The following is a 12188-nucleotide window of genomic DNA, read 5'->3' as shown; positions in this document are numbered from 1 at the left end:
GCAATATTTTAATGACTTGTAAATATTTTCAGATTGTTGCAGGTGTCCCTGAGGCGATCTTGCTTTGAGGCTCTGCTCTGAGGGCCTGACTCGCAAGGGGTTATTTCAATAAACCTATGGTTTGGGGTGCCAAGTTGGGGTGCAAGGTCCCTTTAACACTCACTATATAGTAATGAGGGAGCTTCAGTTTCTGAACTGGATGGGTGGAGGTAAATTGATTCCTTCCCTCTGAAAGCTAGCTTGAACGCAGCCACCCATTCTCAAGAGAGATGTGAGAGGATAAAAACTAGCTTTGAGACCCCACTGTGCTCACACAGGGAAAACCCAACAATGGACAAAGAAAACACTGACGTTTCATCCAAACCTGCAGACGTGAGCGTAAGTACAGCGTGGGAAGGCTTCTCTCTTGCTTGAATGCCATTTATTGGTGACCTGGTTAGTAAAATGAGACTGTGTGACTTTATACAAATAAAGCTAGCAATAATAACATGCTTGATCTTCTTACGGTACTTAATGGATTTTTACCGATGTGAGCTTGTTTCAAAGTGCTGTACTTGGCAATTGATTTGCAACTGTTTTTCTAAAACTCTAGGGAAATTGTACTGATCTCTATACAAATTCCATTTTAAAATTTAATCAGTGCTAACTGAAACGGCCTATAATGTGTTCCTTCCCCGAAGGACCCAACCTTGGCCTTGTCAGTCCTACATGCGCCAGCATTTCTGTACGTTTCCCTTTTTTACTTCTTTGGGCAAATATTTGAAAATAATTTGGCACCATAGCTCGTCCTGCAATAGAATGTCATTCTCTGGAGAAACACCACCCTCATACCTGCAGGACATCCCATTCAATGAAGCCTGGTCTAGTTCAATTTCCCCGGGAGGGATATAAGCTACATTTCACTCCAGGGGTGGACAAGGGTGTTTGGCAAAGAGAATGAGGCGGCCATGAATAATTCAGAATATACTTGGCCACATATTATCCCATTAACTGGTAGGATTAAAGACATGGACTTTGAATGGAAGAGTGAGGGAGAGTAAGAGAGAATGAGAGAACTCTTTAAGAGCACTCAAAAGAGAGATGATCTCTTTGGAACTGGTGTGCTAGATTGTTGCCTTTAAAGGAATGTGTGGTTACAAGTTATTTCATCACTGGAGTTTAGTTACCCTGACATGTATAAATCTCTCCTTCAAAGAAGCTAAACTCTTGCATACATTATTAAAGAATTCACAGCATCAGATGACAGAGGGTAGAGGAGAAAAAAAAGGGGGGGAGGGAAACAATTAAATAATGCATTTTTTCCTCTTGCACGAGATACTTTGCGGATCCATATGCTAAAACCAATAATTTTCCGAGTCCTCCATTTCATTCTTTATTTTTAAATAATTCTTTCATTTGCCATTGAGACACTGAGTCCCTGACCAGCTCATTGGCTGTCTTATGCACACACAGGAGGCCCTGGTTCCTATCCCACAGCCTTGCACGAAAACCGGAATGTCAACTTTCTTTCCTCTAACACCCAGTCAGGAAGCCACAAGTGAGAAATCAATTTGTTTCTATGAGGAACTCACTTATATTCTTATTTTCAGTCCTGCCTCAGACAGAAGAAATTGATGGTGGGAGAAAAGCAACATAATGCAAACACGTGAAACACCCACCTATTTCCACAGTGAGCTGTGTACACATGAGAGAACCCTCCTAGACTCCTGACTTCCTGACCTTCAGGTCCTCTGGGCCACCCTCCAGGAAATTTGGGTCCATCCTCTATAGCATCTACTTAGTGGAACTGGAGAGTTTGAGGAGAGGATCTGGGATTCATATAATGAATAATTCACTGGGGTTCATATAATGTCTGATTTTTCTCAATTACATGATTTAATGGAAGTCATTCTTTACACTTGTATTGATGATGTAGACTGATTTTTTGAGGCCTTTTAGCACTAAGATTCTCCTGACTAGGTGACTCCAGTCCACATGTGTTCTAGACTGTCTTTTTTCTCTTCTCTTCTCACCCTTTCTTTCCTTTTCTTTTCTTTCTCTTCTCTTTTCTTTTTTTTTTTTTCATTCTCTCTCTCTCTCTTTTTTTTTTTTTTTTTAGATATCCAATATCTCAGTTCAGGTGGTCAGTGCCCACGGGAAGCTGCCAGGTAGACGAGCACCTCGAAAACCCATCAGCAAAGCCAAACCCAAGAAGCCATCCAAGAAGAAAGCTCCCTTCTGGAATGTCCAAAACAAAATCATTGTCTTCACAGTATTTCTCTTCATCCTCGCAGTCATAGCCTGGACACTTCTGTGGCTCTACATCAGTGAGTGAAAATCCGTGTTCTTTTGGGGCTAGGCCTTGTCCTGTGGTATCAGCATAGGCACTGCGCCCCCAGCTGCTTGGGGGTATGTCTGAGAGCATTTGCCAAGTTCCCTGACTGGTAGCCACTCCCCACACTGTGGAGGAAAGCAGAATTGTCTTTCCCATTCCTTCTTTTACAACCACTGCTTTCTTGCCGCATGAGGGCAGGAGGAGCAGGGTTGGAGGATAGGATGACAAGAGCTGCGGAGGAGCTCAGGAGCTTTGGGTGAGTTCAGAAATGCAATGCATTTTAGCTTTAAGAAGTGAAGGGGATTCTCAGTTGTTTCATTTCCTCATTCCACCCACTGCTGGTTTCTAGGCAACATCACATTTCCAGCTCCCGAGCTTCCTTTTACTCATGCATCTTTCTCTCCGCTGTGTTTATGCTTTTGTCAAGCTGATTGGTTATGCTTTGGAATGTCTGACTGATCCTTTTGGATAGGAGTTCTGACTAAGCTTCTTCTTAAAGAGTACTTACCCATGCCGCTCAGTCCCTATAGCATTGGTGGCTGATGCTCAACTTCCAACCGCATACATGTTAATATGTTTGATACAAGATACGTGTACTCTCGAGGATATTAAAAGTTGGTTGTGAGGCAGGATTTATAGGCAAAGGATGAATGAATATTGTATTAAACAGTTCAGGATATATATATATACACACACACACACATATATATATATATTCACACACACACACACACACACACAGATTACTTACAATTTGCAAGACACAATATAAGACATCAGACATACCAAGATATATCTCCTACCTTCAGAAAGCTCACAGATGCATTTTCCATTTTCAGAAAACTCAGTTCAGTGCTGGAGAGGGGATGCAAGTTGATTTTTTTTTAATATCTTTTTTTTTTTTTTTCTGAAGCAATTACTTTGCGATCACAGAAGAGAGGCATCTAACCTGCCAAGGAATAGGGTTCACGAACCGGTTGTTCAAAATTTATTTCTTTCGTATCTTGATATGCCCACTGTGAGCTGCGTCCTGTGATCAGCGTGGACACAGAGCTGGAGAGCAGGCAGAATCTGTATCTTGAAGGAGCTTGAAGACTAGGGAAGGAAGTCAAGTAAATAGGCAGTTAAAAGAAACAGACAACACAATCCCAACCCAGAACGAACCAACTTATTTCCCATCGGTTCTCTACCGGCCCTCCACTGATAAATTCGAATTGCCTTAGCATCTTTGTGTAAAGATTTGGGACATCACTGTGTAGAAGCAGTCTGTCGTCTGTGTGAAAAATCAGAGAAGGACGTTTCAGGAAGACGGAGCAATAGAAGCAAAGGGAAACTGGCATGAACAGCCGAGAACTGTTCAACAAACAACAATATTGGGACCACGCAGATTGTTGTGCCTTGGACTGAGCTGAAGAGCTGGGTAAACGTAATCTAGTTCTAGTTCAAGATCTAGTTCTAGATCTCACTTGTATTGTTGTTATCCAGACCCTTGAGTATTTACTGATGCAGGAAGACTGTGTGAGCTTCTAGATGGAAGGCATGGCTTTTATTCAAATTGTAGAGTCTGTAACAACAACAACAAAATCTAAGAAGCAGTTCATTGTGAAAATCAGAAATGAAAACAAACATTGTTTTATACGGGAGGGTAGTGAGTCAAGGTGATCCATCCAAGGTCACATAGCTTGAAAGAACAAATCTAGCCCATCAGCTCAGGCCTTCTGCCAATGTGCCCCCTCCCACAGCTCCACAGCCTCACTCCCCTCATGGGGCTACTGTGAGCCTGGACGGCTCACACGAAGGGGGTGGCTTCCTATCACTCACCTAGGTGCCCCTTCTTCCTAATTCAGCCTAATTCAATGTTGGGCATTGCGCTAGCAGAGAAAATTTCTCCCTTTCTTCCTCTACCACCCTTCCCCTCTCTCTTTTTTCCCCTCAAACATTTATTGAGCTTCAGAGCTATGAAAGACGCTGAGGGACAAAAAGAAGTTACTGTTACTCTTAAAGGACAGACATACAGACAAAAGTTATGATATAGTGGGACATACATCAAAGGGGAGAAATGTACCACGGCCACGGGAACCAGGCGAAGGGTCACCGAGGAGTAGGACCGTGGTAACAAAAATGAAAGGCAGAAAGAAGAGTCCCTAATCCCGTCCCTCTCCTACCCCCCTTCCCACAACAATTGCCCAAGCTATTGTCAGGTGTTCTAAGGTAAGTCAGACACAGCAGTGTTCTTGTTCGTGTCGTGTCGTCAGTGGTTTCTGGCCTGACACCCAATCCCATGGTCCTCACCGGGCAGAGTATTTAAGCACGAGTGACCCAACACTGGGCTGAAACCAGGCTTTGTGGCTCAGAGGAAGAATGAATTCTCCATGTATTGCACAGAGCTGAAGACCAGCCCAGCATCCTGCTTATCAGCCTCATAGGTCAGATAAGGATGAGCCCCAGGAGCTCAGTGACCATCAGCTGGAGCTTTCCCTCCTCCCCCACTATGCTCACTTGACTTCAGAGTAGATATTTCTTACCTCCTTACTGTCTTCAGACTCAGGATCCATGGAAACTGCATATGCTCTTTTTGGTCCCTTAGTGACTCTAGGATGTGTATAAAGTCAACAAGTTCTTTCTTTTACATTTTAGTCTTGCTCAGAAGTATCTACCAGGAGTCAGTAGAGAGAATAGACTATCCTAAGAGAAATGGTGATCTACTGCTAATGGAAGTGTTGTTACTTCCATTGTTGTTAATGGAATGTTAATGTTGTTAATGTTAATGTTGTTAATGGAAGACATTTAGAGCCTTCCCAGGCTATGTGCCAGGAACATGTGTAGCTGTCCAATAAAACCATTTGAACAGGGATGCCTGGGTGGCTCAGTGGGTTAAACAGCTGCCTTCAGCTCAGGTCATGATCCCAGGGTGCTGGGATCGAGTCTCACATCGGGCTCCTTGCTCAGTGTGGAGCCTGCTTCTCTGTCTGCCTACAGCTTCACCTGCTTGTACTTGCATGCTCTCTCTGACAAATACATAAATGCAATCTTTAAAAATAAGTAAATAAATGACACAAACCATTTGAGGAGCCTGATGCTGACATAAATCAGACAGTGCCTCACTGCCACACAGAGGGAAGAGTCCCTTACCCTCTTTCTCTCCTGTCTTACAGGTAAGACAGAAAGCAGAGATGCTTTTTACTTTGTTGGGATGTTTCGCATCACCAACATTGAGTTTCTTCCTGAATACCGACAGAAAGAGTCCAGGGAATTTCTGTCAGTGGCACAGACTGTGCAGCAAGTGGTGAGATGATGGAGGGTGTGGAGGGAGGGCAGGAGGGAGGGTTGTGTGAGAGGCTGGGGAGAGTGGGGTCAGGGGTCAGGGGGTGAGGGTTTGGGATGGAGGGGTCACAAGGTGACCATGCTCCCAGGTGAGCAGGGAGGATCAAGGAAGTAGTCAGAGGGAACGTGGAATTTAGCTCATCTTGGCTGTAATTACTTATTTGATAGAATTGCTAATTAATTTAATTTAATTTGTTTACTCATGTATTTTATTTATTGCTGAAAGTGAAAGCAAGAGCTCTCTGAGCTCCAGTTTTTCTCATCTGTAAAATAAAGGAATTGAATCAGTTGATCTTTAAAATGCCTTCCAGAACTAAAGTAATAATCATACTGCTTAATTCTAGGAGCTGTACACATTTATATAAACATCAATACACTGGAATCTCTTTACTTAAAAAAAAAACAACAAACAACCTAAAATAAAAACTCTCTTTATAGATCTAATATGTATTTAACCATAAAAAATTATAAAATTCAGAAAATTACAAAAAGGAACAATAAAACTTTCTTTAACATCATCTCCAAAGACAGAGCCCTTTTTATTCTGGGCCACAGAGACATATAGGACAGCACAATATTGGAATATTAGTAGATGTTCAGATTTATAATCTGAATTTTTCCTCTTAACGTTAGGTTATGTGTTTCTATTCAAGTAAATATTCTTTAAAAAATGCAAGTTTTAGTAGCTACAAAGTTAGCCAATCCCTTTAAAATTTTTTTTAATTTAAATTCAATTTAGTTAACATATAGGGTATTATTAGTTTCAGGGATAGAATGTGGTGATTCATCAGTTTCATACAATACCTAGTGCTCATTACATCAAATGCCTCCTTAATGTTCATCCCCCAGTTATCCCACCCCCCCCTTCCTCTCCAGCAACCCTCACTTTGTTTCCTACAATTAAGAGTCTTTTACGGTTTGTCTTCCCCTCTGATTTTATTTTTCCTTCCCTTATGTTCATGTTTTGTGTCTTAAATTCCACATAGGAGTGAAATCATATGGTATTTGTCGTTCTCTGACTGACTTGCTTCGCTTAGCGTTATACCCTCTACCCTCTAGTTCCATCCTCCTCGTTGTAAATGGCAGAGTCAGTCCCTTCTTATTGGGTATTCAAGCTGTCTATTGCTCCTCTGGGTAATGCTACTCGAAACTGCTCCATAGATTGTGTATATCCGTGATTACTTCCTTAACTGCTCCCCTAAAAGTGTATAAAATTATCTATTCACGGTTCTTGGTATACATTACCCACTATAAAGCTTCTGCCAATTTGTATCTGCACGGTAATGGAGAGGGTGACCTACACAGGGGCGCCCCTACTGCCAGGACAGGCTCCCTGCCCTGTAGACTGGGGAAAGGCTGGGCGTGAGAGAGGGCAAGCTACAACAGCGGGCACAGGGACTCCTATTTCCTGAAGGCCACCCACACACGGACTATGCAGCTAAACCGCTCACCTTTACTGTGTATCAGTTATTCCTTGAATTAGTCCAAAGATTCTGAAGGAAGGAGGGAGGGGAGGGAGGGAGGAAAAGAGAAAGAAAAAGAGAAAAAGAAACAGAAAGAGAAAGAGAAAGAGAGAAGAGAGAGAAAGAGAAAAGAAAGAAAGAGAAATAGAAAATAGAGAAAAAGAAAAAGAAATACATAGTGGGGGCTCCGCGGTTTTCGATCACACGTTCCGTGTGGCATAGTGAATTTAAACCCACAATTAGGTGGGTGACTTTGCCATTAGGTAGGAAGGGGCACACAGGAGCAGGAGATTTGGCAGAGACTCAGCGTGGCTTTAGAAATGCTAAGGAAGGGCCAAGAAGGTAAATTGAAATAGTTCTCTTCTGGCTCCAACTCCGGCGTTTTAAAAGCGCTGGGTGTTTCCCTAGAGACTGGTCGCGGCGAAAGGCACCGCCTGCCCCCTAGTGGCTGGGACGGCAATGTCTCCTTAAAAATACACATTTTCTGGACAGCATTGCTAGGAAAGAGGTTGGGTCAAGTACTTTGAAAATGTTCTTAAGGGAGTTTGATTTATTAATTAAGGAGAAAATTAACCTTTGGAGTAGGCAGAATACAGTAGTTAAGCTTAATTAGGGTGTATCAAGACAGCAGTGAATGAATGAATGTATGTAACTGATTATTCTTCATAGAGAGCACAGAGACAGTAAGTAACTCAGCACTTGAGGCGTCAGCCAGACCCTGCTTTTCTCCCTGCTAGCTGTCAGAGTTTGGACCTACAGCATGCTAGGTACCATGAGATGAAGCCAATTTGAAAGACTTCAGAAATCTCGTTTTTTTCTTTTTTAGGTAAACCTGGTTTATACAACATCTGCCTTCTCTAAATTTTACAAGCAGTCTGTCGTTGCAGATGTCAGGTAATGTATGTCCCTTGCTTTGGGACGTCTGTGTTTACTTCTATAAATTCCTCTCAAGGCTGTGGAAGGGCTCAGATATGTCCATTCTCCAGTAACTTCCTGAGGGTGGCTTTGGTTTGGTGTGGCTTTTACCACAACTGTTGACCCAACTCTCCCCTGATGTCATGCTACGTTTTTCTCTGCATCTGCCAAAGCCTGTCCTTTCCCCACAGCTGGGATCCTGGGGCCCCCCGTATTAATGCTGCTGGGCACAATGACCACAAACATGGCTACCATTGGGTGCGGGTAAAAACAAAACACAGTGCAAGATTTCTCAAAATATGTTCAGCCAAAAACTGATCACTGGAGATTTTCTGAGGAAATAAAGGACCCCGTGGTCAAATAATTTGTGTCAAAATTTATTTTATGAATTTTAATTGATTTGTTTTATTAAAACTTATTTCTCAAACTGTGTGCCATGTCCCCCCACTTCCTGCCTATCTGCTGAGACTCACAATTCGCCTTGGCATACCAAAGACATTAAGAAGTCTGGGAGTAGAGCAGTTTGTTTACTTTCTTTCCTGCATTATTTACCATAGACCACTTAAAGTCTGTTTTTCATAAAACATGACAGTATCTGTGCACTTAGAGCTCTTGCTCCAGGGTTTGGCTGAAAACCAAGTTGGGCTGGATTCCAGGATTTGCTACTTACTAGCCATATGATTTTCAGTTGTAGTTGATCTTGACTTCCTTTTCTGTAAAACTGTAATAATAGGACCTTCCTCATAAGATTAAGTGGGATAAAGCAGAATTTAGTACTATATCTAGACATGGTAAAGTGTCAAAAATCATCATTGTTTTTATTTGTAATAGCAGTGAATCTCTGATATCCATAAAAATAGTGTATTTTCCAGGGAAATGCAACTATACACGAATGATTCTAGATGAGAACCCAACACAGCAAGACACATACTATGATGCTTTCCCTTCCCAGTTCCCACAATAGGAATCAGTAGCTTCTTAAAGAAGAAATTTTGGAAGTTGAAGGGTGTCCTCACTGACTTACCTTGAATAATTCAGTTGGGTCACTGGCTTTCTATGAGAGTCCACTTCCTAAGATATATACCTGAATATTCCTCTTTTTTTTTTTTCCTGTAGTGGCAACAACAAAGGTGGCCTCCTTGTCCACTTTTGGATTGTGTTTGTCATGCCAAATGCCAAGGGCCATATCTTCTGTGAGGACTGTGTGGCTGCCATTTTGAAGGACTCCATCCAGACGAGCATCATAAACCGAACCTCTGTGGGGAGCTTGCAGGGCCTGGCTGTTGACATGGATTCTGTGGTACTAAATGGTGCTTGTTGGGTCATTCTCCTTCATGCATTCCTTCCTGCAGCACTCCTGAAACTGCCATTAAACACAGTCAATATTATAATGAAGTATTCTTGCCACAATCCCAGTGAGACAGGATTAGCTGAGGATGTTGATAAAGGAAGTTGCTAAATGTTATATACAATGATTGGGCGATAGCAGTGGCTTCGAAATATATATGAGATTGAATTTGTTCAAGTGTCCCCTGCCCTATATTGAATTCAATATTGAATTCATGAATCTTCAAAGTAAGTCTCCGAGTCCTGAAGAAGAGAGAATTTTGCTGAAGCTTATCTTGTCTTTTCCCTTGTCCAGACCGAACTACACCTCTGTTACAGAGTGCCGCCCAGTGTTCCACGATGGCTTGTTGCGTAGCTCTGCCAAAATGCAAACTTCATGGTTTGATTTGCCAGTAAAATACTTTAATTAATTGTGTGACCCCCAAATGATGCTTTCTCTCTTGATTTAAATCATATCAAATCATTTTAATTTAAATTAAAATCTTATTAAAATCATATTAATCATATTAAATTTTATATATATATCTCCATATGCCAGGCATGTAATGTAGTAGTATGTGGCCGATAAGTAATGAATGAATGAAATATCTCTAGTGGAAAAGTCTGCACCACAAATACTATTTCAGATCTAGGACTAATTATTATTATATCTCTTTGGTTGCTTTTTACCCTTAAAGATATTTAAAATGTGTCTCTATGGACAATTTCAAGCATCAAGAAGAGTAAAGAGCATAGTGTCATGAACTCTCATATACCCTTTATTCAGCTTCAGCAACTATGAACTCATGGCCGTCCCACTTGCTCTTGCAACACACAGACAACTTCCCCTACCCTCCCTAGATCATTTTAAAGCAAGTCCCAGAAATGATGAATTGCTGGACTGAAAGGAATTTTCACTAAGCAAAATTCCAACAAAATGGAATGCTGGAACTGACGGTCTCTTTTCCACATGTTTTTTCAATGCAGCTGGGCTTCGGTCAGATTATTCTTCAACCATAGGATCTGGTAAAGTATGACATGCAGTTTCTCCTACACTGTCTCCAAATCAGTATCCTTTTTGGCTGTAGTTTTCTTTTTCAGATGATGGTATTTGGTAATGCTCTTTCAGTTGCCTGTGACAGAAATACACTTGAACTGGCTTAAGCCCAGAAGAAATGTGATTGGCTCTTATAACTGGGACATACATGGAATGTGCTGTCTTTAGGCGTGTTTGGGGCCAGGTTGCAAAATAAAATATCATCAGAACTCTGCATCCTTGCTTTTCCCTGTGGAAGCTTCGAGTGTATTCTTCTAACTCAGTGTCATGAATGGCAACCAGTAGATCCTAGCTTAGAATTTGCCAGTAGCAACAATAGTAGAAAAAAAAAAAGCCCACACAAATTTCCAAAATTTTTTCAGAAGTTCTGGGGCTGAACTTAGTGTCTCACTCAGATCAGCTGGCCTGCCCATTCATGAACCAGCTTCTTTTACTCTGATTGGCCAGTCTGGGTCATGTGCCCATCTCTGGACATAGAGGTAAGTTTAACCCCAACTAAACCATACAGGCAGAGTAGGGGTAGTTTCTCAAAGTGAAGTCTAGGTGCTGTTACCTGAAGAGAGGGGAGCAGATTCCAGGCTGGCTAAAACAGCAGATGTCCTCCACATGGTCCTTACTCTCTATAAAGATGTCTAGAAAAGTCATTCCTGGGATGCCTGGGTGGCTCACTCAGTTAAAAGTCTACATCTGCCTTCCATTCAGGTCATGATCCCAGGATGCTGGGATGGAGTCCCACATCCAATGCCTTGCTCGGCTGAGAGCCTGCTTCTCCCTCTGCCTGCTGCACCTCCTGCGTGCTCTCTCTCTTATTCTCTCTGACAAATAAATAAAATCTTTAAAAAAAAATTTTTTTTTAAGTTCCTGAAACAAAACAAAGTGCTGTCTCCACAGACAAAGGCTGCTCTCAGTACTTCTATGCAGATCATCTGTCTCTCCGCTACCCTCTGGAGATTTCTGCAACCTCAGGGAGGCTGATGTGTCACTTCAAGCTGGTGGCCATCGTGGGCTATCTGATTCGTCTCTCGGTAGAGTCCGTCCAGATTGAAGCTGACAACTGTGTCACTGACTCCCTGACCGTTTACGACTCCCTCTTGCCAATCCGGAGCACCACCTTGTATAGGTACTCTGGCGAGTAAAGACTTTTTTTACAGTGTCTCTCTTGGGCAGTATCTTGTTTCCCTTAGACTTTTAAAACTATTTTGTGTGTGCTCATGAGATCAAAGACTGACCCATGCCTTATTTAAGTATCCCCTGTATGAGCCAGAGCCTCTGGGACACAACGTTCGCTGTTTACTTACCGCATACAAGGGTCAAAATCAGTATAGCAGGAAGTTCAGCCAATATTTCTGAAATCTAGGTGACTCTTCTGTTTAATTTTACTTTTATTGCAACCGCAATGAAATCTACTGTTTCATTAGTGTGTGAGAATAAGTCTTCTGATGATTGCACACCATTAGTAAAACAATTAGATTTTCTCCCTTATAAAGATAAAACAGTGTTCATTGTGAAAGTGAACAGAGAAAAACAAGATCAATATTTCACAATCCCATTACCTAGAACAACTGTCTGTTATGTTTTTGCACAAATATTTTCATTCCTATATATATACGTAATTACACACACACATATCTATACATACCCTAATATTTTTTACTTACTAGCAGACATCTTTTTGTGAGTGCTTATTAAGTATTATCTTGATGATTTAATAATGATAGTAATAATTTATCAGAAATTTAGTATTTGTTATTATGCCAAAAAGGCACATGAATGATTATTTTTAATAGTG

The 12188-nt window shown here is 41.6% G+C and overlaps 1 protein-coding gene across 2 annotated transcripts in view; it reads left to right on the top strand.

The window, feature by feature from the left end:
* Positions 1–330: 330 nt before the first annotated feature.
* TMPRSS7 (transmembrane serine protease 7) overlaps positions 331–12188 on the top strand; it is a 37346-nt gene continuing 25488 nt past the window's right edge. The window contains exons 1-7 of one of the 2 annotated variants that reach the window (XM_046003089.1): positions 331–378; positions 2099–2306; positions 5470–5600; positions 7928–7995; positions 9133–9326; positions 10330–10368; positions 11291–11519. In XM_046003089.1, the coding sequence (XP_045859045.1) occupies positions 331–378; positions 2099–2306; positions 5470–5600; positions 7928–7995; positions 9133–9326; positions 10330–10368; positions 11291–11519 (917 nt within the window). Of the gene's footprint in view, positions 379–2098; positions 2307–5469; positions 5601–7927; positions 7996–9132; positions 9327–10329; positions 10369–11290; positions 11520–12188 lie in introns of those variants that run through there. The other variant, XM_046003091.1, reaches the window with a different exon arrangement.

This window comes from Meles meles, chromosome 4 (assembly GCF_922984935.1).
Source record: "Meles meles chromosome 4, mMelMel3.1 paternal haplotype, whole genome shotgun sequence".
In the NCBI taxonomy this organism is placed as follows: domain Eukaryota; kingdom Metazoa; phylum Chordata; class Mammalia; order Carnivora; family Mustelidae; genus Meles; species Meles meles.
The sequence above is the reverse complement of the archived record's forward strand: the minus strand, read 5'-3'. Positions and strand labels throughout refer to the sequence as shown.